The sequence below is a fragment of the Pristiophorus japonicus genome, chromosome 15 (genome assembly GCF_044704955.1).
Source record: "Pristiophorus japonicus isolate sPriJap1 chromosome 15, sPriJap1.hap1, whole genome shotgun sequence".
NCBI classification, from domain to species: Eukaryota; Metazoa; Chordata; class Chondrichthyes; family Pristiophoridae; genus Pristiophorus; species Pristiophorus japonicus.
In genome coordinates, this window is record NC_091991.1 from 114,327,443 (window position 1) to 114,351,234 (window position 23,792).

At 47.5% G+C, this 23,792-nt stretch overlaps 1 protein-coding gene across 2 annotated transcripts in view; it reads left to right on the top strand.

The window, feature by feature from the left end:
- xpo6 (exportin 6) overlaps window positions 1-23,792 on the top strand; it is a 56,418-nt gene that overhangs the window by 20,066 nt on the left and 12,560 nt on the right. For both annotated transcript variants that reach the window (XM_070900838.1, XM_070900839.1), the window contains 10 exons: window positions 2,054-2,162; window positions 3,602-3,694; window positions 5,062-5,131; window positions 6,303-6,462; window positions 8,361-8,453; window positions 10,299-10,443; window positions 11,196-11,342; window positions 21,140-21,329; window positions 22,225-22,380; window positions 23,275-23,389. In XM_070900838.1, the coding sequence (XP_070756939.1) occupies window positions 2,054-2,162; window positions 3,602-3,694; window positions 5,062-5,131; window positions 6,303-6,462; window positions 8,361-8,453; window positions 10,299-10,443; window positions 11,196-11,342; window positions 21,140-21,329; window positions 22,225-22,380; window positions 23,275-23,389 (1,278 nt within the window). The remainder of the gene's footprint in view (window positions 1-2,053; window positions 2,163-3,601; window positions 3,695-5,061; window positions 5,132-6,302; window positions 6,463-8,360; window positions 8,454-10,298; window positions 10,444-11,195; window positions 11,343-21,139; window positions 21,330-22,224; window positions 22,381-23,274; window positions 23,390-23,792) is intronic.

Here is a 23,792-nt window from a genome sequence, read left to right on the forward strand (position 1 = left end):
TCAAGTGTCTTCAACACAACAGGAAGCAGGTTTCTATACAAGACCACAACGTGACTTTCTGCGAAGTGGGAAGTGTTTTTGTTTGTGTAAAACTGAAAATTGTACCGTTGCCGGTCCTGGGCTGCCTGTGAAAGTAAAACACAGGATGTGTGAGTTGTATGCTGTGCCTTATTCGTGTAGTGAGCAAATTAAATAGTTGTTCTGGTTTGTAAACTGAAGTTGAGAATGTGTTATGAGCAAGAGATGACTCAGGCTAACACTTCCTCTTGCCGCCACATTCTGCTAATCTGTGAGCATCAGGGTTGGAGGTTGTCGTCTTGTGTGCAGCTCTCTCCGAGCATTTCACATCTGCTTATCAAACCTATACTGGGAGACATGCAGAGAGCCGTACTAAACCAGGCGGCACTTTAACCCAATGTGTCTTTGATTTTCCTTCTTCAAACATTTGTGAAACTGCATTGATCCAAAACTGACATTTTCTAATTAAAATGTTGAACTTTTAATTTTCGTGGCACGCAATTGTTGAAATAATTGAGGCTTGACTGATGCAAGGGGGGTGGAAGTTTGTCAAGTGGGGATGAAGTAGGAGCTGAGCTCAGAAATGTTAAACACTGCAAACGTACTGAGTCATGCTGTAAATACCGATACAACATTCTCCACCTTTAAACTATTCCAATTTCTTTAACTTCATGAAAGTCTCTTTGTGAAAGGGGGAAGTCACTTGGGGTGTTGTCTTTATAGAAAATTATCACCGTAGGCCTTTGGGTAATCCTCCCACTCCCGTTCTGTAGTTTAACCTTGTTCTAAGACAGCCCTTCAGTTATTTTTCTCCTGACGTCTCCATCTATTGTCTCCCACGCTAGAAAAATGTTCAGTCACCATTTATGGGTAATTATCCATAACAATTTAGCTCCATTGTTCAGGGAGAAAGGACCTTCAGCCCAACAAGCCTGTCTATCTTAATGGAAGCCAGCACACTATACTGCTCCCTCACTAAATCCATTTATCCCTTCTCTCCAGAAACATTTAGCTCTTCCTATTGAAACAGTTTCTAACATTGCCTGATCGAAAGACTGCAAACTCTTTGGCCCTTGTTAGCACCTCCATTCTCTCTTCCATTCATCTCCCTAGCTGCCATTTTGCGCTGAATCAGGACTTGTGGAATCTTGGTGGCCAGCTTGAATCCCGAGCTCTGCTTCCTCCCCCATATTACCAAAACTGCCTTCCACTTCAACATTACCCGCCTCCGCTCTGACCCTTCTCATCGTGCTGCCCAAACCTTTGTCTGTGACACCTTCATCTCGACACAGTCTCGCCCTTACTTTAGTTATCTCCTCTTGCCTTGTGTCCCTGCAGGTCATTTTTCTCATTCTTTCTATGGGAATATCTTTAATCAGCATGCATGAATCTTTCCCTGCCTGCCCCTTGTTCTTTTTGCACTCACGTTTCATGGTATTGCCTTGGTCTCCCTTTCTCCTCAATCGCATCCTACCAAGAGTTCTATCCAACTGCATTCTGGCAAACTGCAATTCTCCAAATACAGCCGCCATGACAGCTCCCTACCTATCCCATTATATATTCCTATAAATAGCACTTTTACGTACCCATGTTCCAATTGCTTCGTCTCTCCCCAACATTCAGAAACCATTGCACGACCCCAGGCCCGACACACTCCCATTTGACAATAGTCACAAACCTCATGATTTGATACTTTCTCCTGTCCTTGGTGTGAAGTTGGATGCTGTCTGCTCTCCTCATTTGCAAGGAAGTGAGTGAGTTGGGGAAGTCCCCAGCCTGCATGCCTGGGGCCAGCAATGAGCAAAGTCGTCCAAGAAAATGGCACTAATGGGTCCAGTACTGAGGGTGGAAGAGACATTCGCATTCCTATATTCCTGTACTGGAACAGGTTGCTGCTATTGGAGAAGGAGGCAGAACTAGAGGAAACCTAAACTGATCTGTACTAATGGGCAGCGTCGAGCTTTCCTGCCCGGATTTATTGAGTGCTGTAATTGGTTGCCCTGTGAGTGTCGCTGACCGCTGCTCCTCCCCACAGGTACAAAGGTGCTCTAGTCCTACTGCTGACCGAGGTTTTACATCGGATACAGTTCCGTTACAATCAGGCCCAGCTGGAAGAACTTGACGATGAGACGCTGGATGATGATGTAAGTGCGCTGAAGATACTGCTGTGGATTAGTCCTGAACGAGTGGGGGTCGGGTGGGGGAGCACATCTTGCTCGGCTAGTTGTTCTATCACTGAGCAGCCCAGTGGGAAGCAAGACCTGACCTGGCAAGTCTCTCAAAAGATTTTTTTTAAAACATTTATTTTTAATGTTAAATCACATTTTGACCTCCGCAGTATAAACTTGAGTGGTGTGAATAAAGACCCCACCCCCCCAGCCACAACTGCAACACACTTGGATTGTCGAGCATTAATGGACCAGGCTATCTTGTCTCTGACTTAACCGTCCTCTTGTTTAACCTATTTTTGTTCCACACAAAGGTCATGTTTGCAGATCTATTGTTTTGCACCTTTCCTTGCCTCTGCCCCTCTCCCCAGCATACACATGCTATACATTTCCATACATAGAATGCAAGTCTTTTAAGTGGGATTACTTGCACTTTGGTTTGAGAGTTCAGCTCCTGTTGCTGGGCTTTCAATGGCCTACTGATAATAGCCAACATCTGCATTTAGCTCCTTTTTATTTATTTATTTTTTTAAAAAGCTTGCCTTCAGAATCGCAAGCATCCATAACTATCCCAGGATTTGCTGTCGCCCTCATCGTCATAGGCAGTCCCTCGGAATCGAGGAAGACTTGCTTCCACTCTTAAAAATAAGTCCTTAGGTGACTGAACAGTCCAATACGAGAGCCACAGTCCCTGTCGCGGGAGGAACAGACAGTCGTTGAGGGAAAGGGTGGGTTGGACAGGGTGGACTGTCGCCCTGAGCACTAACTGATTTTTTTTGGCACCGATTCTGATGGCTGTACTGTGGTGTTGTGGCCTACTGCTTTAGGTTGGTCGTGTGGGCACACTAAAGAGGAGCTACACAAGATGTTAATGTTCTAAAATGTTTGTGATGTCTTTGAACGTTGGACGTCTTGCTTTTAATGTGGACCAGGGCTCATGATTCGACTCATGACATTCCACAGCACACCCCAGCACTTGCCATGTGTAGGGCGATTTTGTTGACCAGTGAAAACACCATTTTGCATAAACTAAGACAGTGAACTTATCTGTTTCGAAAGCTCTACGCAATAACTGCTCAAAGGGCCAAATGACCTGCTCCCGCTCCTGTTTCTTATGTTCTTGTAACTCATTATTGCAACGCACGTGCCCTAATCACTGTTATTTACTCCCAACATAAGAACCTTCAGTTGGATAAAGAAGAAAAATAGACTAGTAATTATAAAGTGCATTTCATGTCCTCGGGGAATCCCAAAGCACTTTACAGCCAGTCAAGCATGTTTGAGGTGCAGTCACTGTTGTAATGTAGGAAACGCAGCAGCTAATTTACGCCCAGCAAGCTCCCACAGACCACAATGAGCCCACTGTATAATGTGTCTGAGGAGGTTTCAGCATCTTTGCTTCTCTTTACCTGCAGCAACAGACTGAGTGGCAGCGCTACCTGCGACAGAGCTTGGAAGTAGTGGCCAAAGTGATGGAGCTCCTCCCTTCTCATGCGTTTTCTACAATCGTAAGTAGCACTTACCGAGCATTGCATTACTGCAAGTTCCCTACGCCCCAGTGTTAGGCTGGCGGACTAACTATACGTCCACCAATCGGCTCCCACCCCCTTTTAGTGGCAGGGACACAGTTTAAAGGCCTGTAACTACAACTGTTTCTACATTATTGATAACTCCTGGCACACAGCAATGCTGCAGCTTGCATTTTAAGCAGTTGGACTTCCTCCTTTCTTTTTGCACTTCCTAAATCAGCTCTTGAATTGCAAATGTAAGTTGCATTTTTGGCACTGTGCTGCAGTAATAGAAATTAATTTATATTCTGACTCATCCAGGGAACAGCACAGGTTACTGGATGGGCTGACAGGCTTTACTGTCTTTCAGTCTGGTACTGTTGCTGGAAACTAAATCTTTCAGGCCTGGTTTTCGTAGGTTCATGGTACACCATGAATCTTGTGCTCGTAGTGAGTGATATTTGGCACTAGGAAATGGAACACTTTCCATTTCGGCACCCAGTATCAGTAGCAAACCCTCCCAGGGCAGGTACAGCACAGGTTAGATACAAAGTAAAGCTCCCTTTACACTGTCCTATCAAACACTCCCAGGGCAGGTACAGCACGGGTTAGATACAGAGTAAAACTCCCCCAACCAAGCCCCACAATGTTTCTCAGCCGCTAGTGAGAGGGAGCGAGAGAACCCCCAAATGCATAAATTTGACAATTTTTCATTTCTCAAACCAGGTGTAGTTTTGGATTATGGGCCTTTGTCCATTAGAAAATGAATTGAGACTGCCCTGGGTTTCACTCAGCCTCGACTGACATGATGTGTCCACTGTCTGCTGACTAGCCTTTGTAGCCTTTCTGAGAGACATCTATTCCATCAGTGAGCACTGGAATTGAACTCCAGTCCCAGAGCTGAAAGGCCATTGTCTAACCCACTCTGGCTAACACCACCCAGCCCCCGCAATAGCTGCAGAGGACAGTCAGTTTAAAAAAATGTGTTCCTGGGATGTGAGCGCGCTGGCAAGGCCAGCATTTATTGCCCATCCCCAATTGCCCTTGAGAAGATGGTGGTGAGCTGAAGGTACTCCCACAGTGCGGTTGGGGAGGTAGTTCCAGAGTGTTGATCCAGCGATGATGAAGGAACGCCGATATATTTCCAAGTCAGGATGGTGGGCGACTTGCAGGGAAACGTGGAGGTGATGGTGTTCCCATGTGCCTGCTACCCTTGTCCTAGCTGGTAGAGGTCGCGGGTTTAGGAGGTGCTGTCGAAGAAGCCTTGGCGAGTCAGTACTTGCATTAAAATGGTTAAATGATTGAGCGGGTTATAATTGTCGTTTTAAGGGCTGCTTTCATACCTTGTCTGTTTTCTTTGTTCCTAGTTTCCCATCTTGCAGGATAATCTTGACGTTTACCTGGGATTGCAACAGTTTGTCGTAACCTCCGGGCAAGGTAAGGGGTTGGGCTCCTGTTAACAGCTGATAATGTGTCACCTCAACCTGTACCATTGACTGCAGTAAACTCGGGTGTTGCAGGATATGTCTTTCCAGGTATATTAAGGGATTTAACTTTACAGATATGAAAACAATAAATCAAGTTTATGCTGCGAGCAGGGGACTTGTTTTAAATTGAAGTTGAATCTGCCAGAGTTGGAGCAGATTACTAGCATAAAAAGAGGAAGTTTGAATGTAAGCACTTCTGGCAAAGCTTGTTTTAATATTGCATTGGTTCTACTGACGGGATGGTGGTGTCGCAGTGCAGCACTGGTTATGCTCATAGAGAGGAAATTACGCAGTGCAGCACTTGTACTGACTGGAAGGAGTTATTGCATTACGGCACTGCTTGTTATTGAGGTGGTGTCACAGTGCGGCACTGGTTATATTGGTGAGTTGGTGTCACCGTGCGGCACTGGTTATATCGGTGAGTTGGTGTCACAGTGCGGCACTGGTTATATTGGTAAGTTGGTGTCACCGTGCGGCACTGGTTATATTGGTGAGGGGGTGTCACAGTGCGGCACTGGTTATATTGGTGAGGGGGTGTCACAGTGCGGCACTGGTTATATTGGTGAGGGGGTGTCACCGTGCGGCACTGGTTATATTGGTGAGGGGGTGTCACAGTGCGGCACTGGTTATATTGGTGAGGGGGTGTCACAGTGCGGCACTGGTTATATTGGTGAGTTGGTGTCACAGTGCGGCACTGGTTATATTGGTGAGGAGGTGTCACAGTGCGACACTGGTTATATTGGTGAGGGGGTGTCACCGTGTGGCACTAGTTATATTGGTGAGGGGGTGTCACAGTGCGACACTGGTTATATTAGTGAGGAGGTATCACAGTGCGACACTGGTTATATTGGTGAGGGGGTGTCACCGTGTGGCACTAGTTATATTGGTGAGGGGGTGTCACAGTGCGGCACTGGTTATATTGGTGAGGAGGTATCACAGTGCGACACTGGTTATATTGGTGAGGGGGTGTCACCGTGCGGCACTGGTTATATTGGTGAGGGGGTGTCACCGTGCGGCACTAGTTATATTGGTGAAGGGTAATGCAGTGCGCCGTTGCTTGCACTGACTCGTGTGATGTATCCTTCGAGTGCTGTTGTATGCTGATGAATTGTGTTCTTCAGTTCACAGATTGAATATTACAGCAGAGAATGACTGTCGACGTCTGCATTGCTCTTTGCGTGACCTCAGCTCACTGCTTCAGACGAGCGGTCGCCTGGCCGAGTATTTTATCGGCGATGTGTTTGCAGCCAGGTTTAATGATGCGCTCAGAGTAGTGGAAAGGTAAGGCCTCGTCCTCTTGACTCGCTGATTTGGTGACAATGCAGCAAATGGACACCCGTGCAAGGTCTGGTCCCGGCCAGGGTGGGGGGATCTCTCTTGTTAGTTGCATGAGAATCCCACAGGCAGTGAGTATATCTTCTGTCCAACAGTAAGAATTCAGCTCACCATCGGGGATTCTGATTGCATTCGAGGTTTGTGTACCAGTTTTATTCTGTTCTGTCGTTCTGCAGTCACTGGCTACTAACAACTCCATGTCATTTTTCATCAATTTTCAACTCTCTGCAGAAGATTTTGTCTTTCTGTCACTTCAAAAATCCTGTTTGGTAATAAAATACATAATAACTGCATATATTTCAATAGCCTGTGTTGGAACCAGTTTAAATATCTAATTTCCGGACTCTTAACAGTCTGAATGTTTAATTAATGAAATTATTGGTCACTGTTCCAAAGTTCATTTTCACTGTTGAGATACCCTGTGCAACGATCATTCCAGGACCACAGTGTGAAACGTAGTCACATAATTTATCTTTGTGCTATAGATAGAAGCACAGAGGTGTAAGTATCTAAATGTCTGCAATGAACTTGCTAACCCTGACGAGCTCTAGAAGCTGCTAAATAACTCCAGTGATCTATAATGTGGCAGTCCTGGCCATAGTCTAGAATGGGCCTGTTTTACATAGTTCTGCGGATGTTTAACTATTGTGTTGATATAAATTCTGTCTAGGTACGAACGAGACTCTGGGGGATAAAGTACTCGTCTTCCTTGGCTTTCCCCAGCCTCGAGGGTGGGTGAGGGAGCTGCTGCCAGGCCTGGCGCCTCCTGCTGAGTGATCAGTTGCAGGAGGAGCAGGACCGGTCCCAGGAGAGTGCTTACACTCTTCTCTTGCAGAGCCACCTGGCTCCTGTTGCCAACCTCAGTGAAGAGTCGTGGCTACAATGCCGATTTCTCTCCTTTGGTGTTGTGCTCAGTTAATGAAGCTCAACCCAGTGTACCTGTGCAATTGGATGCAAACTGAGAAGTTAGGGCCATCCCCACTCCTCGTGGGCCAAGGCACTGTGGTGTAATGCTAACCCATACACACCAGCAGGTGCCCGGTCTGCGCTGATGGTAGATTTGAGTTGGGGAGCTACAATTAGCTTCAGTTCCGCCCGTCAGCTAAGCAGGGGTTAATCTGCCAGGGCTCTTGCTCTTGGTTGCATTCCAGTGACTCCTGCTGGATGGTTTGTATATGTGGTTGTCCACGAGATGACCTCCACAGTCTGGTTCATGAAGAATGTCCACTGGGTTGAGGTGCAGGAGGTATGCACCACACACTCCCAAAAACTCTTCCCAGGATCGCTTTGCTCCTACAGGTGTTCCCTGCAATCTCCATGCTACCTCATAGGAACAGGAGGAGGTTATTTAGCCCCTCGAGCCTGTTCCACCATTCAGTGAGATCATGGCTGATCTGTATCCTAACTCCACCCACCTGCCTTGGCGCCATATCCTTTTATACCCTTGCTTAGCTAAAATCCATCAGTCTCAGTTTTAAAATTAATAATTGAGCTAACATCTGCTGTTTCTTGTGGGATAGAGTTCCACATTGCTACCACCCTTCATGTGAAGAAGTGTTTCCTAACTTCTCCCCTGAATGGCCTGGCTCTGGTTTTAAGGTCTCTACCCTTTCAATTCCTTTCAAAATCCTAAAAACCTCAAATCAAATCACCCCTTAACCTTCTGTATTCCGGGGAATACAAGCCTAGCTTTTTTTATTCAAGGACATGTCTCGGGAATCACGCATGCTTTTACATGTAAAGTACCTCCCATTTACAACCTTCCCTTACAGTTTTGCGTGCGTGTTTTTCTGATCTCAGTCCTGCTAATTTGCTTCTGATTTGTGTATGTTACTGTTTCTCAGGCTGGTGGAAGTGACGTTGTATGGGTCCCAGATCAAGCTGTACGACATGGAAACAGCTGTGCCATCTGTACTAAAGCCAGATCTGATTGATGTGTGAGTACAGTGCAGATCCTGTGTAATAAATGTGTTTTGTACATGATATAGAGAGCTGGATGTAATGGGATGTTCTTCCTCCAGTCAGGCCCTGGCACATTCCGAACAATACTTGACAGGCAAAGACCATCTAGCCTGTCCCACACAATTGCGATACCTTGTGTATCACAACACATACACTCCACCCCACCCCAAACCATGTGATCTCCTGGGAGAGGCAAAAAAAACAGATTTTAAAAACCCAGGCCAATTTGGGGGAAAAAATCTGGGAAATTCCTCTCTGACCCATCTAGGCGATCAAAGCTAGTCCAGGAGATCCCTCTGGTCATTAAATTCCCTGCAGTACCTACCTTCTGTAAGAGATAATCTCTGCCGCAGCCAGAAACAAATCCATCTTTTATTAACAGAAAGGAACCAATGTAAGCTGTCAAAGCTCTGTCACTGTCTCTGCTCACTGTCCTATGCCTGACTGCCTAATTGATCAGGAGTGGGTTTGGGTGATGTTGAAAGGAGGTTTCCGGTAGCTGAATGTTCTGTCATTACACAACTCCTGTACCTAAAATTCTAAGATGAATAATATCAGGAATAAAAATGTAACCTGATGACCATCCAGCGCAGTCACTGCCACTAATGTTGTATTTTCTACTCTGAACCTGGCTTTAATCCATCGATTGTCTAACTTTCAAAGGGCAATGCCTCCAGTGTGGGTGGGTTTACCAGCCTTGGGAAAACACGAGATGTGAATCACTTGTTTAAAATGAATCAAGTACAAGGGGACAAGGTTTGTGCACTTCTAGCTAGATGTCATTGCAGATCAGCTTGGCTCGTTCCTGCTGTGGGAGAACTGTCGGACCACCCAAGCATACCATGGGCTTATACTGCTTGGGGCGTACAATAGGTGACATTGGTGAGGGAGTGACTACTACAGGTTTCTCTTCAAACCGGTGTGAATTATGAAGAAAAAGACTTGCATTTATATAGCGTCTTTCATGACCGTGGGACGTCACAAAGTGTTTTATAGCCAAGTACTGTTGTAATGTAAGGAATCCGGCAGCCAATTTGTGCACAGCAGGATTCCACAAATGTGATAGTGCCCAAATCATCTGTTTTTTTTAAGTGATGTTTGAGGGATAAATGTTGGCCCATGACATCCCGTGCTATTCTTCCAGTAGTGTCACTGGATCTTTTACATCCACCTGAGCGGGCAGACGCAGCCACAGTTTAATGTCTCATCCAAAAGACGGCACCTCCAACAATGCAGCACTCCCTCAGCGCTGCATTGGGAGTGCCAGCCTGGATTTGTGTGCTCAAGTCTCTGGAGTTGGACTTGAGCCCTCAACCTTCTCACACCGAGGAGGAGTCCTGCCCACTGAGCCACAGCTGACACCAAATTCTGAAGATGTTTGGTGCTGGAGCCTGAACGTGCTGTGACTGGGCATGTTTCCTCCTGCCAGGTGGTCATTTTCCATCTCTGTCGCAGAAAGCTGAAACCAGACATCTTCCCACAGCAAGGGAAACGAGTGTCTCCCTGAGCCATGCACACTCAGTGCCTCGTACCTAGTTATGAAGCAGCATGGCAAAGGGTTCGGTTGGAGAACCCCTCAGACAGGGGATTGGTGGGAGATGCAAGCCAGCAGGAGTGATTCGGCTCCACATGCTAGCTTCACTTTGGGACTCCAAATGAGTTCAGGACCTCTGACTGAGGCAGCTTGCAGTCCATCCCCCTGGTTTGGGAGGGTTGGCCTTGCTTTGCGAAATACCCGGTCAGTACAAACCAATCATTGTTCAATTCTCAAACATATGTTGCACGCTGATTTGTCTGGTATTTTTTATCCTGTCTTTCAGTCACGCTCAATCCCTGGCAGCGCTGCAGGCCTACTCCCACTGGCTAGGTCAGTTTTATAGCGTCGTTCAACGTCAAAATCCTGAGCAGTTCGTCTCTCTCATTTCCACTGCCATGGAGGCCACTGCTCCTCTCATCAGCTCGAAGGTACGTCGACATCTTCTCTGAGAAGCTAAATGATCATTCAGAAACATGCCATTCTGTCCACCTGGCTAAGATTCCTGCTCAGTTCGGATGCGTGCAGCCAACTCGGGTTTCCTGCATACTTTGTGGGAGAGCAAACCCTGGTCCATCACCAGCTGGCCTTCCAATATGCACAGTGAGCATCATCGGGCTCTGCAGACCTCCAGCCATCTTATGAGGTGTTGGTGAATTGTGTGACCTTGCATTTCCGTCATGAAACTAGCGAGTTCTGCGGTTGCTGTTGGTGATTGGTGGCTGTCATGGACCTGGTCCACAGCTAGTTTAACATCCGAGTACACTGTTTTCTTCATTCCTCCGCTCTCTGTTTTCAGTGATTGAGGGGGAGGGGGAACACTGATCGATGTATCGGATGCTGAGGAAGGTAGGTACATTGATGTCTCGTGGGGGGGGCGTCGGTATTGACAATGGAATTTAGTGTGTGTGTGTCCTGGTGCACTGAACAGGCAAGAGTCCTCGGATGAGGTGCCTAACTCTGCACCTGCAAGCTTCTTGATTCACACCCGGGGCTCTGTTGTAGACGCCCAGTATTCCTCTTTTGAGTTGGTGCATTTCCGGTGTTGTCCATCTTTCCCAGGTGTCCCATGAGGTGCAGCGTCTCTCTGAAAATTCGCACTCTGAGGTTACCATGTTGAATCTTGTAGCATGGTGATGGGGAGCTAGGCAGCCTCATGTTACTAACTGAATTGTCCCTGCAGGTGCCAGAGAAACTGTTGCTCTCAGCGTGCCATTTGCTGCTGTCATTAGCCACCACTGTGCGTCCAGTGTTTCTGGTCAGGATCCGAGCAGTACAGAAAATCTTTGATAGGATCACCGACGGCTCAGCTCGCCAGCTCCCTCAAGAGGTAAGTTAGAGAATTTCAGCAAGCTGATCAAAATTAATTTACAGATTTTAACACTCTTAAAGGGGCACTCAAAGCAGGTCACTGAGGTATACATTATCTGACAAAAGCTGTTGTCTTGTCTGAGAATTGTTTTAGCTAGACAGCATAACCATGTTTCAGGATATAACTTGGCTTGTGAATAAGTGGTTTAAAAGGTCTCCTCTTGTTCATCATTTGATTTCCCCGTTCCCAAGATGGAGCGTCAACCACCAGTGTAGTGTTTGCGTGACCTGACTGAAAACTGCTGAAGCTAAGCTCCAGGGTGGAAGGGAAAGAAAGCGAGAGCCCCCATTCGGTTTGATTGGCCGTACTGTGCGTTACGGCTACTGGCCTCGTCTTTAGTTTGCAGTGGTTATACACAAACAAGAATCCTAAACTAGCGTTTTAATCTGCTGCGGAGGCTCTTAAGACGGTGTTAATGAATTGCTAGTTTGTACCTCTGCTCTGCCAGTCTGAAACCTGAGGTGTCCACTTTAGCTCCTATGAAGTATTGCTCCAACCACAATCTGTCAGTTTCCTGAATTCCTCGCACTCCAGTGGTTTTCTGGACAAGATTGATTAAATCGCCATTTGTTGCTGCTGCTGTTGGCCTGGAAGTCAGCAACCAAATGCTGTTGAGCCCACGGGTAAATAGCATGCAGTTTTGGGTCTGAGTTTGCTGTGTGGGGTGAGCTGGTGTCCTTATAAGCTTTAAGATGTCGACCACATGATTGTGATGCAGCATTAATGTTAAAGCAGGAGTCTGCAATTACCGTCCACTCTCGAGTAGCTTGAATTAAGAGTAAAAGCTGGGGATTTGAGTATAGGAGCAGGGAGATCTTACTGCAGTTGTACAGGGCCTTGGTGAGGCCTCACCTGGAATATTGTGTCCAGTTTTGGTCTCCTAATCTGAGGAAGGACGTTCTTGCTATTGAGGGAGTGCAGCGAAGATTCACCAGACTGATTTCAGGGATGGCTGGACTGACATATGAGGAGAGACTGGATCAACTGGGCCTTTATACACTGGAGTTTAGAAGGATAAGAGGGGATTTCATAGAAACGTATAAGATTCTGACGGGACTGGACAGGTTAGATGCGGGAAGAATGTTCCCGATGTTGGGGAAGTCCAGAACCAGGGGACACAGTCTTAGGATAAGGGGTAGGCCATTTAGGACTGAGATGAGGAGAAACTTCTTCACTCAGTTGTTAACCTGTGGATTTCCCTGCCGCAGAGAGTTGTTGATGCCAGTTCATTGAATGTATTCAAGAGGGAGTTAGATATGGCCCTGACGGCTAAAGGGATAAGGAGAGAAACTGGAAAAGGGGTACTGAGGTGAAGGATCAGCCATGATCTTATTGAATGGTGGTGCCGGCTCGAAGGGCCGAATGGCCTACTCCTGCACCTATTGTCTATGTAGCACGCACGCACGCACGCATAGTGTAGTGATGGTGAAAACCCTGAAATCTTGTGACTCGATTGGTTGCTGAAATGAGGGGCTGTCTGATCTCACTCGATAGAAGAATTAAGATGGGCCGAATGGCCTTCCTCACCTACAAGTATCCTATGATTGCCCCATCTATGACCTCCCTTTCCTCTCCAAAGTCCTTGAACGTGTTGTTGCCTCCCAAATCCGTGCCCATCTTTCTCACAATTCCATGTTTGAACCCCTCAAATCCGGTTTCCGCACCTGTCACGGGTTCCGAAACGTGTCTCATCAAAATCACAAATGATATCCTTTGTGACTGTGACCAAAGCAAACTATTCCTCCTCCTCCTTGACTTGTCTGCAGCCTTTGACATGGTTGACTGCTCTATCCTTCTCCAACGTCTCTCCATCGTCGTCCAAGCTGGGTGGGACTGCACTCGCCTGGTTCCATTCTTATCTCTCTAATTGTAGCCAGAGAATCACCTGCAATGGCTTCTCTTCCTGCCGCCGCATTGTTACCTCCAGTATCGCCCAAGGATCTATCCTTTGCCCCCTCCTATTTTTCATCTACATGTTGCCCCTTGGCGACATCATCCGAAAACATGGCGTCAGTTTCCGTCACCATAGGCAGTCCCTTGAAATTGAGGAAGACTTGCTTCCACTCTAAAATTGAGTTCTCAGGTGACTGTACAGTCCAATGCGGGAATTACAGTCTCTGTCACAGGTGGGGCAAACAGTGGTTGAAGTAAAGGGTGGGTGGGGAGCCTGGTTTGCCGCACGCTCCTTCCGCTGTCTGTGCTTGCTTTCTGCATGCTCTCGACGACGAGACTCTAGGTGCTCAGCGCCCTCCCGGATGCTCTTCCTCCACTTTGGGTGGTCTTGGGCCAGGGATTCCCAGGTGTCGGTGGGGATGTTGCACTTTATCAAGGAGGCTGTGAGGGTGTATTTGAAACGTTTCCTCTGCCCACCTGGGGTTTGCTTGCCGTGTCGGAACTCCGAGTAGAGCGCTTGCTTAGGGAGTCTCGTGTCAGGCATGTGGACGATCTGGCCCGTCCAACGGAGCTGGTCGAGTGTGGTCAGTGCTTCAATGCTGGGGATTTTGGGTTGAACAAGAACACTGACTGTGCGTCAGTTTCCACATATACACTGATGACACCCAGCTCTATCTCACCAGCACTTCTCTCGACCCCTCCTCGGCCTCAGTTGTCAGACTGCTCGTCTGACATCCAGTTCTGGATGAGCAGAAATTTTCTCCAATTGAGTATTGGGATGACCGGTGTCGGTGTCGTCGTCGTCGTCATCATAGGCAGTCCTTCAGAATTGAGGAAGACTTACTTCCACTCTAAAAATGAGTTCTTAGGTGACTGAACAGTCCAATACGAAAACCACAATCCCTGTCACAGGTGGGACAGATAGCTGTTGAGGGAAGGGGTGGGTGGGACTGGTTTGCCGCACGCTCTTTCCACTGCCTGCACTTGATTTCTGCATGCTCTCGGCGATGAGACGCGAGATGCTTAGCGCCCTCCCGGATGCACTTCCTCCACTTAGGGTGGTCTTTGGCCAGGGACTTTGTCAGGGAGACTTTGAGGGTGTCCTTGTAACTGAAATGAGCTTTCTACTGCACATCTGCAGCATAACTAAGACCACCTATTTCCACCTCCGTAACCTCGCCCGTCTCTGCCCTTGCCTCAGCTCATACGCTGCTGCAGCTCTCATCTATGCCTTTGTTACCTCTAGACTTAACTATTCCAACACACTCCTGGCTGGCCTCCCACATTCTACCCTTTGTAAACTAGAGGTGATCCAAAACTCGGCTCCCCGTGTCCTAACTCGCACCAAATCCCGCTCACCCATCACCCCCTGTGCTCGCTGATCTACCTTGGCTCCCAGTAAACCATTCAAAATTCTCATCCTTGTTTTCAAATCCCTCCATGGACTCTTCCCCCCTCTATCTTCTATCTCTGTAATCTCCTCCAGCCCCACAACTCTCCTTTCTCTCTCTTCCCCCAGCACTCACCCCCGGAGATGTCTGCGCTCCTCGAATTCTGCCCTCTTGAGCATTCCTTGCTCAACCAATGGTGGCCGTGCCTTCTGTTGCCTAGGCCCCAAGCTCTGGAACTCCCTGCCTAAACCTCTCCGCCTCTCTACCTCTCTTTCCTCCTTCAAGGCGCTCCTTAAAACCTACCTCTTTGACCAAGCTTTCGGTCACCTGCCCTAATTTCTCTCTACGCGGCTGGCTTGGTGTCAAATTATTTTAATCTCGTAATACGCCTGTGGGGCGTTTCGTTCTGTTTAAGGCGCTATATAAATACAAGTTGTTGCAGGAAAATTTGTGAAGTTACATCATTGTACCAATGGAGGGAGCTCTAACACAGTTGGTCCCTTTCATGTCTGAGTCACTGAATTCTGTGGCAACTTGGATTTTAAAAAATCCCGTCCTGTTTCAGAGGCTGTTATCCTATCAAAGCAACATTTTTAAAATTGTGTCGCTGCTTATCAACTAAGTTATAATGAGGTGCAGAGACTCGAATGGAACATTACTGTGCGTGAATTTAGATTATCAGAAACATTGCTACCTGCATTGTACGCACTGATTATAGAATCATACAGCATAGAAGGCCATTCAGCCACCTTGCCTGTGCCAGCTTTTTGAACGAGTTCTCCAATTAGTCCCACACTCCTGCTCTTACCCCATAGCCCAGCGTTTGTTTTCCTTTTTAAGTATTTATCTAATTCCCTTTTGAAAGTTACCATTGAATCTGCTCCCACCGCCCTTTCAGGCAGTAGTACATTCCACATCATAACTAGCTGCGTAATTTTTTTTCCCCTCGTTGTCACCCCTGGTTCTTTTACCAATTAACTTAAATCTCTGTCTTCTGGTTACTGAGCCACCTGCCAGTGGAAACAATTTCTCCTTATTGACTTTTATCAAAACCCTTCAAGATTTTGAACATCTCTATTAAATCTCCCGTTAACCTTCTCTGCTGTAAGGAGAACAATCCCAGCTTCTCCAGTTTCTCCACATAACTGTGACCTCCTCATCGCTGGAACCATTCCAATAAATCTCATCTGTACCCTCTCCAAAGCCTTCATGTCCTTAAAGTGTGGTGCCCAGAGTCGGACGCAGTACTCCAGCTGGGACCTAACCAGTGTTAGAAAGGTTTAGCTTTACTTTCTTGCTTTTGTACTCTGTGCCTCTATTTAGAATCATAGAAAAATTCCGACACCAAAGGAGGCCATTTGGCCCATCGAGTCTGTGCCAGTCTAAAAAGAGCTACCCAGCCTAATCCCACCTTCCAGCACTCTGTCCGTAGCCCTGTAGATTATGGCTCTTTAAGTGCGCATCCAAGTACCTTTTAAATGTGGTGAAGGTTTCTGTGTCTACCACCCTTTCAGGCAGTGAGTTCCAGACACCCACCACCCTCTGGGTGAAAAGATTTCTCCTCAAATCCCCTCTAAACCTCCTGCTAACTACGTTAATATCTATTCATGATCCGGATTGTGTATCTGCACTGGTTGCGATGTTGGTCTGGGTTGTGTAGCTGCATGGGCTGGTGTTCCTGATCTGGGTTGTGTATCATGCCAGAGAAAGAGTCAGACTGAACACTGTGAGCTCAAGATAAAGTGTGACGGTCTTTTATTGCAGGTCTCCAGATTGCCTTTCCAACCTGTGAGGTCTTGTTAAATACCTGTGCTCCCAAGGGATTGAGATCCCTTGGGACTCCAGGGGATGAGCCCTCTGGTGGCTGTACAGAGTAAATACAAGTTTACATATATAACACTCTCTTTTCCCCCCCCCCCAAAGTCAATAGTATAACTATTTAAAAGGTGAGTCGATCTGGGGCCCTTCTTGCCCTGGTTGATCTTCTCAGTGTGAAAGCTGGTATTGTTGAATCATTTGTTGGGCCCTTGCTGGGCTGCTATGCAGCTGGCCTTGCTGGGCTGCCTGGTGTGTGTGGTCCTGCTGGGATGCTGTGGATGATGGGTTCTGCTTCATGGTGTCGGTTGCCACTGGTGTGTATGTTGGGGGATCAAAAAAGGTAGGGTCCAAGGTGGGTTGCTCAGGATAGTCCGTGAATCCGAGTTTGATTTGGTTCAAGTGTTTCCGGTGAATGAGTCCATTTGAAAGTTTGACCCGAAACACCCTGCTCCCCTCTTTGACCACGACAGTGCTGGGAAGCCACTTGGGACCTTGTCCATAATTCAGTACAAATACAGGACCATTGATTTCAATCTCGCATGACATATTTGCGCTATCATGGTATGTACTTTGTTGAAGCCGCCTGCTCTCTACCTGTTCATGTTGATCGGGATGAACTAATGAGAGCCTTGTATTAAGTGCTCTTTTCATGAGCAGTTCAGCAGGTGGGATCCCAGTGAGCGAGTGGGATCTCATGCGGTAGCTAAGCAGGACTCGGGATAGGTGAGTCTGCAGCGAGCCTTCAGTTACCCTCTTCAAGCCTTGCTTGATAGTTTGCACTGCTCTCTCTGCCTGACCATTGGACACTAGTTTAAACGGGGCAGATGTGACATGTTTGATCCCGTTACGGGTCATGAATTCTTTGAACTCAGCACTGGTAAAACACGGCCCGTTGTCATTCACCAGGACATCTGGAAGGCCATGTGTGGCAAACAGGCCCGCAGGCTTTCAATAGTGGCAGCGGACGTGCTAGCCAACATTCTCACATTCAATCCACTTGGAGTATGCATCTACAACCACAAGGAACATTTTACCCAAGAATGGGCCTGCATAGTCAACGTGTACCCTGAACCACGGTTTGGAGGGCCAAGACCATAAACTTAGCGGCGCTTCCCTGGGTACATTGCTTAACTGCGAGCATGTATTACATCTGTGAACGCAGGACTAAGTCCGCATCGATACTGGGCCACCACACGTAGAATCTGGCTATCGTTTTCATCATTACGATGCCTGGGAGGGTACTGTGGAGGTCATTGATGAAAGTGTCTCTGCCATTCTTGGAACCACTACACAATTGCCCCACAGAAGACAGTCTGCCTGTATAGACATTTCATCTTTGCGCCGCTGGAACGGCTTTATCTCTTCCTACATTTCCACTGGGACACTGGACCAGCTCCCATGAAGCACACAGCTTTTGACTAGGGACAATAAGGGGTCCTGGCTCGTCCAGGTTTTGATCTGCCGGGCAGTGACGGGCGATTGCTCACTCTCACATGCTTCCATAACCATGGCTAGATCTGCGGGCTGCGCCATTTCCACCCCTGTGGTGGGCATTGGCAGTCTACTGAGAGCATCGGCGCAGTTTTCTGTGCCTGGTCTGTGGCGGATGGCGTAGCTGTATGCGGCGGACAACGTGAGCGCCCATCTCTAGATGCGGGCCGATGCGTTGGTATTTACCCCTTTACTCTCGGAAAACAGGGATATGAGTGGCTTATGGTCAATTTCCAATTCGAACTTTAGCCCAAACAGGTATTGATGCATTTTCTTTACCCCATAGACACACGCTAATGCTTCTTTCGCAATCATGCTGTAGGCTCTTTCAGCCTTAGACAGACTCTTGGATGCATAAGCAACTGGTTGCAGTTTCCCAAAATAGTAGCTTGTTACAATACACACCTGACGCCATATGACGACGCATCACATGCTAGTACCAAACGCTTACATGGATCATACAACACAAGCAATTTGTTTGAGCATAACAATTTTCTCGCTTTTACAAAGACATTTTCTTGGCTTTTGTCCCAAACCCATTCGTCCCCTTTTCATAGTAGGACATGCAGTGGTTCTAACCGTGTACTGAGACCCGATAAGAAGTTACCAAAATAGTTCAGGAGTCCCAGAAACGACCGCACATTCTGTGGCCTCGATGCGTTCTCGCCTCCATCTTCGCGTTGGTGGGCCTGATACTGTCCGCCGCAGTCCTCCTTCCCAAGAACTCCACTTCAAGCGCCAGGAAAACGCACTTCGAGCGTTTTAACCTGAGCCCACGCGGTTGAGTCGACTAAGAACCTCCTCCATGTTCTGCAGGTGCTCGGCTGTATTCTGACCTGTGACCAACATGTCGTCCTGGAAGACCACGGTGTGCGGGACCGACTTCAGTAAGCTTTCCATGTTTCTCTGGAATATCGCCGCCGTTGATCGAATTCCAAACAGGCATCTGTTACAAGTAAAAAGACTTTTGTGCATGTTGATGCAGGTGAGACCCTTCGATGATTTCTCCAGTTCCTGTGTCATGTAGGCTGAAGTCAGATCCAGCCTCGTGAACGTCTTTCCTCCCGCCAGCGTTGCAAAGAGGTCGTCGGCCTTTGGTAGTGGGTATTGGTCCTGCAGGGAGAAACAATTGATAGTTACTTTGTAATCGCCACAGATTCAGACAGTGCTGTCTCCCTTGAGGACAGGAACGATCGGGCTGGCCCACTCGCTGAACTCAATTGGTGAAATGATGCTTTCTCGTTGCAGCTGGTCTAGCTCGATCTCTACCCTTTCATCATGTATGGTGCTGCTCTCACCTCGTAATGGATGGGTCGCGCCCCCGGAATTAAGTGGATCTTCACTTTTGCTCCTTGGAATTTCCCAGTGTCTAGTTCGAACAGCGAAGGGAACTTGTTTAAGACCTGGGCACACGAAGTGTCGTCAGCGAACGAGAGCGCTCGGACGTCGTCCTAGTTCCATCTTTCCCAGCCAGCTCCTCCGAGCAGCGTGGGACCATCGCCCGGTACCACCCAGAGTGGTAGCTTGTGCACCGCTCCATCGTAGGAGACCTTTACGGTAGCACTGCCGATTACGGGAATCAGTTCTTTTGTGTAAGTTCTTAGTTTCGTACGAATTGGAGTTAAGCTTGGCCTTGTTGCACCACAGTCTTTCGATAGTCTTTTTGTCCATGATGGACTGGCTCACACCCGTGTCCAGTTCCATTGACACCGGGAGTCCATTTAGTTCAACATTCAGCATTATCGGGGGACAATTCGTGGTGAATGTGTACACCCCATGTACCTCTGCCTCCTCTATCTGAGGCTCTGGTTCGTCGTGATCCTCCGTGGATCTGTCCTCCTGCAACATGGTGATTTGCAGGTTTAACAGGATTAGCAGCTCGCCTGCACATACATTTGAGGTGTCCCATTGTTCCACGGCCTTTGCAAACATACCCTTTGAATCGGCATGAATGGAAATGATGATCACCTCCGCAGCACCAACAAGGTGTTAATGGCCTTGCATTCATCACCTTTGATGGTGGACTCTGAGACATCTGCGGACGTGCAGCTACAGGCATGTATGACCTGCCCTGTACATTGCGATTCGAAAACATAATTTTGTTCACAGTACTTGTAGCAGCACTTGTGTGCTAAGAGATTTGCTTAATATTGTCACTGGTGGCAATGAACGCCTGGGCTATCGCTATGGCCTTACTCAAGGTTGGGGTCTCTACAGTCAAAAGTTTGCAAAGTATGGTTTCAATGGCCAATGCCAAGTACGAAAAAGTCTGAGCAGTGCTCCAAATGTCCTTCAAATTCGCAATGTCCTGCAAGGCGTCTTAGCTCGGCGACATAACTCGTCACTTCCTGGCCTTCAGACCTTTTTTGGTGTAGAACCTCGCCATCAGAATGCTTTCCTTCATGTTCAAATGCTCTCAGACCAGTGTGCACAAATCATCGTACGATTTCTCCGTGGGTTTCACTGGAGTGAGCAGATTCTTCATGAGGCCATACGTTGGTGCCCACAGACGGTGAGGAGGATTGCCCTTCGTTTGGCAGCGTTTTCTTCCCCATCTAGCTCATTGGCCACGAAGTATTGGTCGAATCGCCCCACAAAAATTTCCCAATCAGCTCTCTTAGAGAATTTCTCCAGGATGCCCACTGTTCTCTGCATCTTTGGGTACGCTATCTGTATCTCGTCGCCAGTTGTTATGTATGGAGGAAGTCAGACTGAGCAAAGTGTGACCGTAGTCTTTTGTTGCAGGTCTCCAGAGTGCCTCTCCAACCTGTGAAGCCTCCTTAAATGCCTGTGCTCCCAAGGGATTATGGGATCCCTTGGGACTCCAGGGTATGAGCCCTCTGGTGGCTGTACAGAGTAAATACAAGTTTACATATATAACAGATCCTGTATATAGGCCTTTTAAACAGCCTTCTCAACTTATCTTACCCCATTCAAAGACTTGTGTACCTACACCCCGAGGTCTATGTTCCTGCACCCACTTTAAAATGAATGGTTCTGGGGTAGCCTGCAGCTAGTTTGTCTGAGAATCTGGGGGAGCTGAACGACTTAATATCGCGAGAGCTGCTTCATCTGCACTTTGTTTTGTTCGGAGTATCGGTGTTGAGTGTTGCACAGTGTATGTTTAACAGCTTTGATCCCAAGTGTTGTTCTCCCACTTAGGGTAAAGTGCTGGTGTGCAGGGCCCTGTCCAACATGCTGCTGTTACCGTGGCCAAACCTTCCCGAGAGTGAGCAGCAGTGGGTAGTCCGCTCGACCAATCATGCCAACCTCATTTCAACCCTCACCAGAGAATACCGGCAGCTCAAGGAGAATGCAGGACTGTCGCAGAGCAAAATGAGCCTAGGGGACAGTGAGTATCTTCTTGCACCCGCCCTATAATGTGCTTATTGCTGCGATAATTCATTCACCACACAAGCATTACTGGGTGTTATATCTCAAACGCAGCAGTGTGCCAGGACCTAGGCGAGATACTGCCTGTAAGCTGCAGCACATGCACAGCACAAGAACAAAACGGCTACATTTAAATGCGTTACTTTTGGGGGGAAACAGTGTTCAAAACTTATTGTAGCCATCATGTTGAACTACAAACATCAACAGGATGTGTTGAGAAAGGGGAGCACCTATTTATGCCAGTTTAGAAAGATTCTGGTTTAGTAAAAATGTCCCCATGCACATTCTTGACCTGTTGAGTTTCCCCGAATCCCAACCTGCCATTAATTGATGGTCACGGGTTGACGGGCAAGAGTTCTGGTCTGCCTCTAGCTTCCAGATCCCAGATTATTCGCTGCCTTTTTAATGTTAATTGGCCTGCTTTCCTTTTAAGATACTGATTATGGTTTTATGTTAAGCTGAGGTACTGGTACCTTGCACTTGGTACTGTCACCAAAACAGTGCAACATGAATGTAAAGGTGAGCTCCCTCTAAACATGATGTCCACAACCCCACATTTTGTGATTCCAAAGAGCTGCTGTCAAGAGACAAAGCAAAGTGCAGGCCTTTGTCCTAACGCCTTCCAACCGGCCTGTTAAAGACTGCAGGCGCATTGGTAAAGAGAAGGGAGAGCGACGCTCTGAGACCACATGGCTGTGCTCGAGCACCACTTTACAGCCAACATAAAGCTCTTCAGTCTGTGTATCGTTTAAGGTGGTAGACGATGTGCGCTGTTTCTGGCCTCGAGTTCCAGAATGCGACCGTTCTGCATTTAATGTGTTGATTTTCAAACTGTGCTCACGTGTTTGTTTCAGCGAAAGTGGTGGTACAGGAGACGCTGAGTATCCTGAGGTACATCGTGGAGAACATCTCCGGGGAGGTGACCAAGTCCCGTCAGATCTGCTACCAGTCCCTGCAGGAGTCGGTGCAGGTCTCCCTGGCACTCTTTCCCATCTTCATTCACCAACCGGGTAAGGCGAGCTCTGGTTTACTGTGTGTGAGAGCTCCAGTCCCTTGGCCCGAAGGGTGTGAGCAGTCTTGCCACTAGTTTGTAGTGGCAATTAAAAGTTGGTTCAACTTTCAAATCTGCCTGGCACTAACAGAGTGGCGGATTGTTAACACTGCCACCCCTTCTCAGACAGAGTCCCACCAGGCCAGATCTTCGTACAACATCCAAAGAGATTTTGCAGCCCATCTGACCCGTCCCAAACACTACCTCTGTCACACTAGTTTAAAAATACGGTAGTGAGATTAATAGATTTTTGTTGGGTAAGAGTATTAAGGGTTACAGAGCCAAGACGGGTAGATGGAGTTGAGATACAAATCAGCTATGATCTTATTGAATGGCCTCCTGTTCCTATGATTGAATCTGCCCGTTGGGGAGTGCCAGTGAAACGTGTGCTGTAGAGGGATCAGTGGGTTGTTGCTCTTGGAGTGAGTTGGAATTCTCCTCAACAAGGATGGCACATCCTGGCTGTTTCCTTATTAGTAGCCCATTTTATGGTGATGCTCCCTTACTGAATTAGCCTGGTTTATATTGTGAGACCTTTTGTGCAGATATTACTGCTTGGCCGTTCCAATCTTGTGCATGTTAGTTACACTGCTCAAAAGTCATGTTTGTGATGTCAGGTGGGGGGGGCTATATATAGGGTGACCTTGTAGCTCTGGCACCTTGCTTTCAGTAGGAGACAGTTGTTTGTATAATATTTGTGCTGGTGTCTCTCCTGCACCATCATACTACCCATTGCAGCTGCTTGATGTATCAATGTGCCAAAATGGCACCCGACAGGCTGCTCATGGACAGGTTTGTGTATTTAGGCAGTGCTGCTACTTGGAGCCTAACACTGACTTCCTCTGCCTTTCAGGTGTTACTGATGAGATGCTCAGCTTCTTCCTCACTTTGTTTCAAGGCCTCAGGGTCCAGATGGGAGTCCCCTTTACAGAACAGATCATCCAAACGTTCCTGAACATGTTCACCAGGTAACCGAGCGTCGTTCCAGCCATCACTGGAGGACTGGGCCCTGTTCCAGTATATTATATATAGCACAATTTTGAAAAGTATAGATGAGCAGAGGCACCTTGGTGCCCATATACACACATTCTTAAAGATGGCAGCACAAGTTGATGAGGTGATTTAAAAAGCATATGGTTTACTTGGGTTTATAAATACAGGCATAGAATATAAAAACAAAGTGACCATGCTAGAATTTTATAAATCAATGGTTGGCCCTCAGCTGGAGTATTGTGGACCATTCTGGGCATCACACCAGGAAAGATGTAACGGCCTTAGATCGGGTACAGAGGAGGTTTACCAGGATGTTACCAGGGATGAGGGACTTCAGCTGAGGAGAGGTTGGAAACATTTGAACTGTTCTCCTTGGTA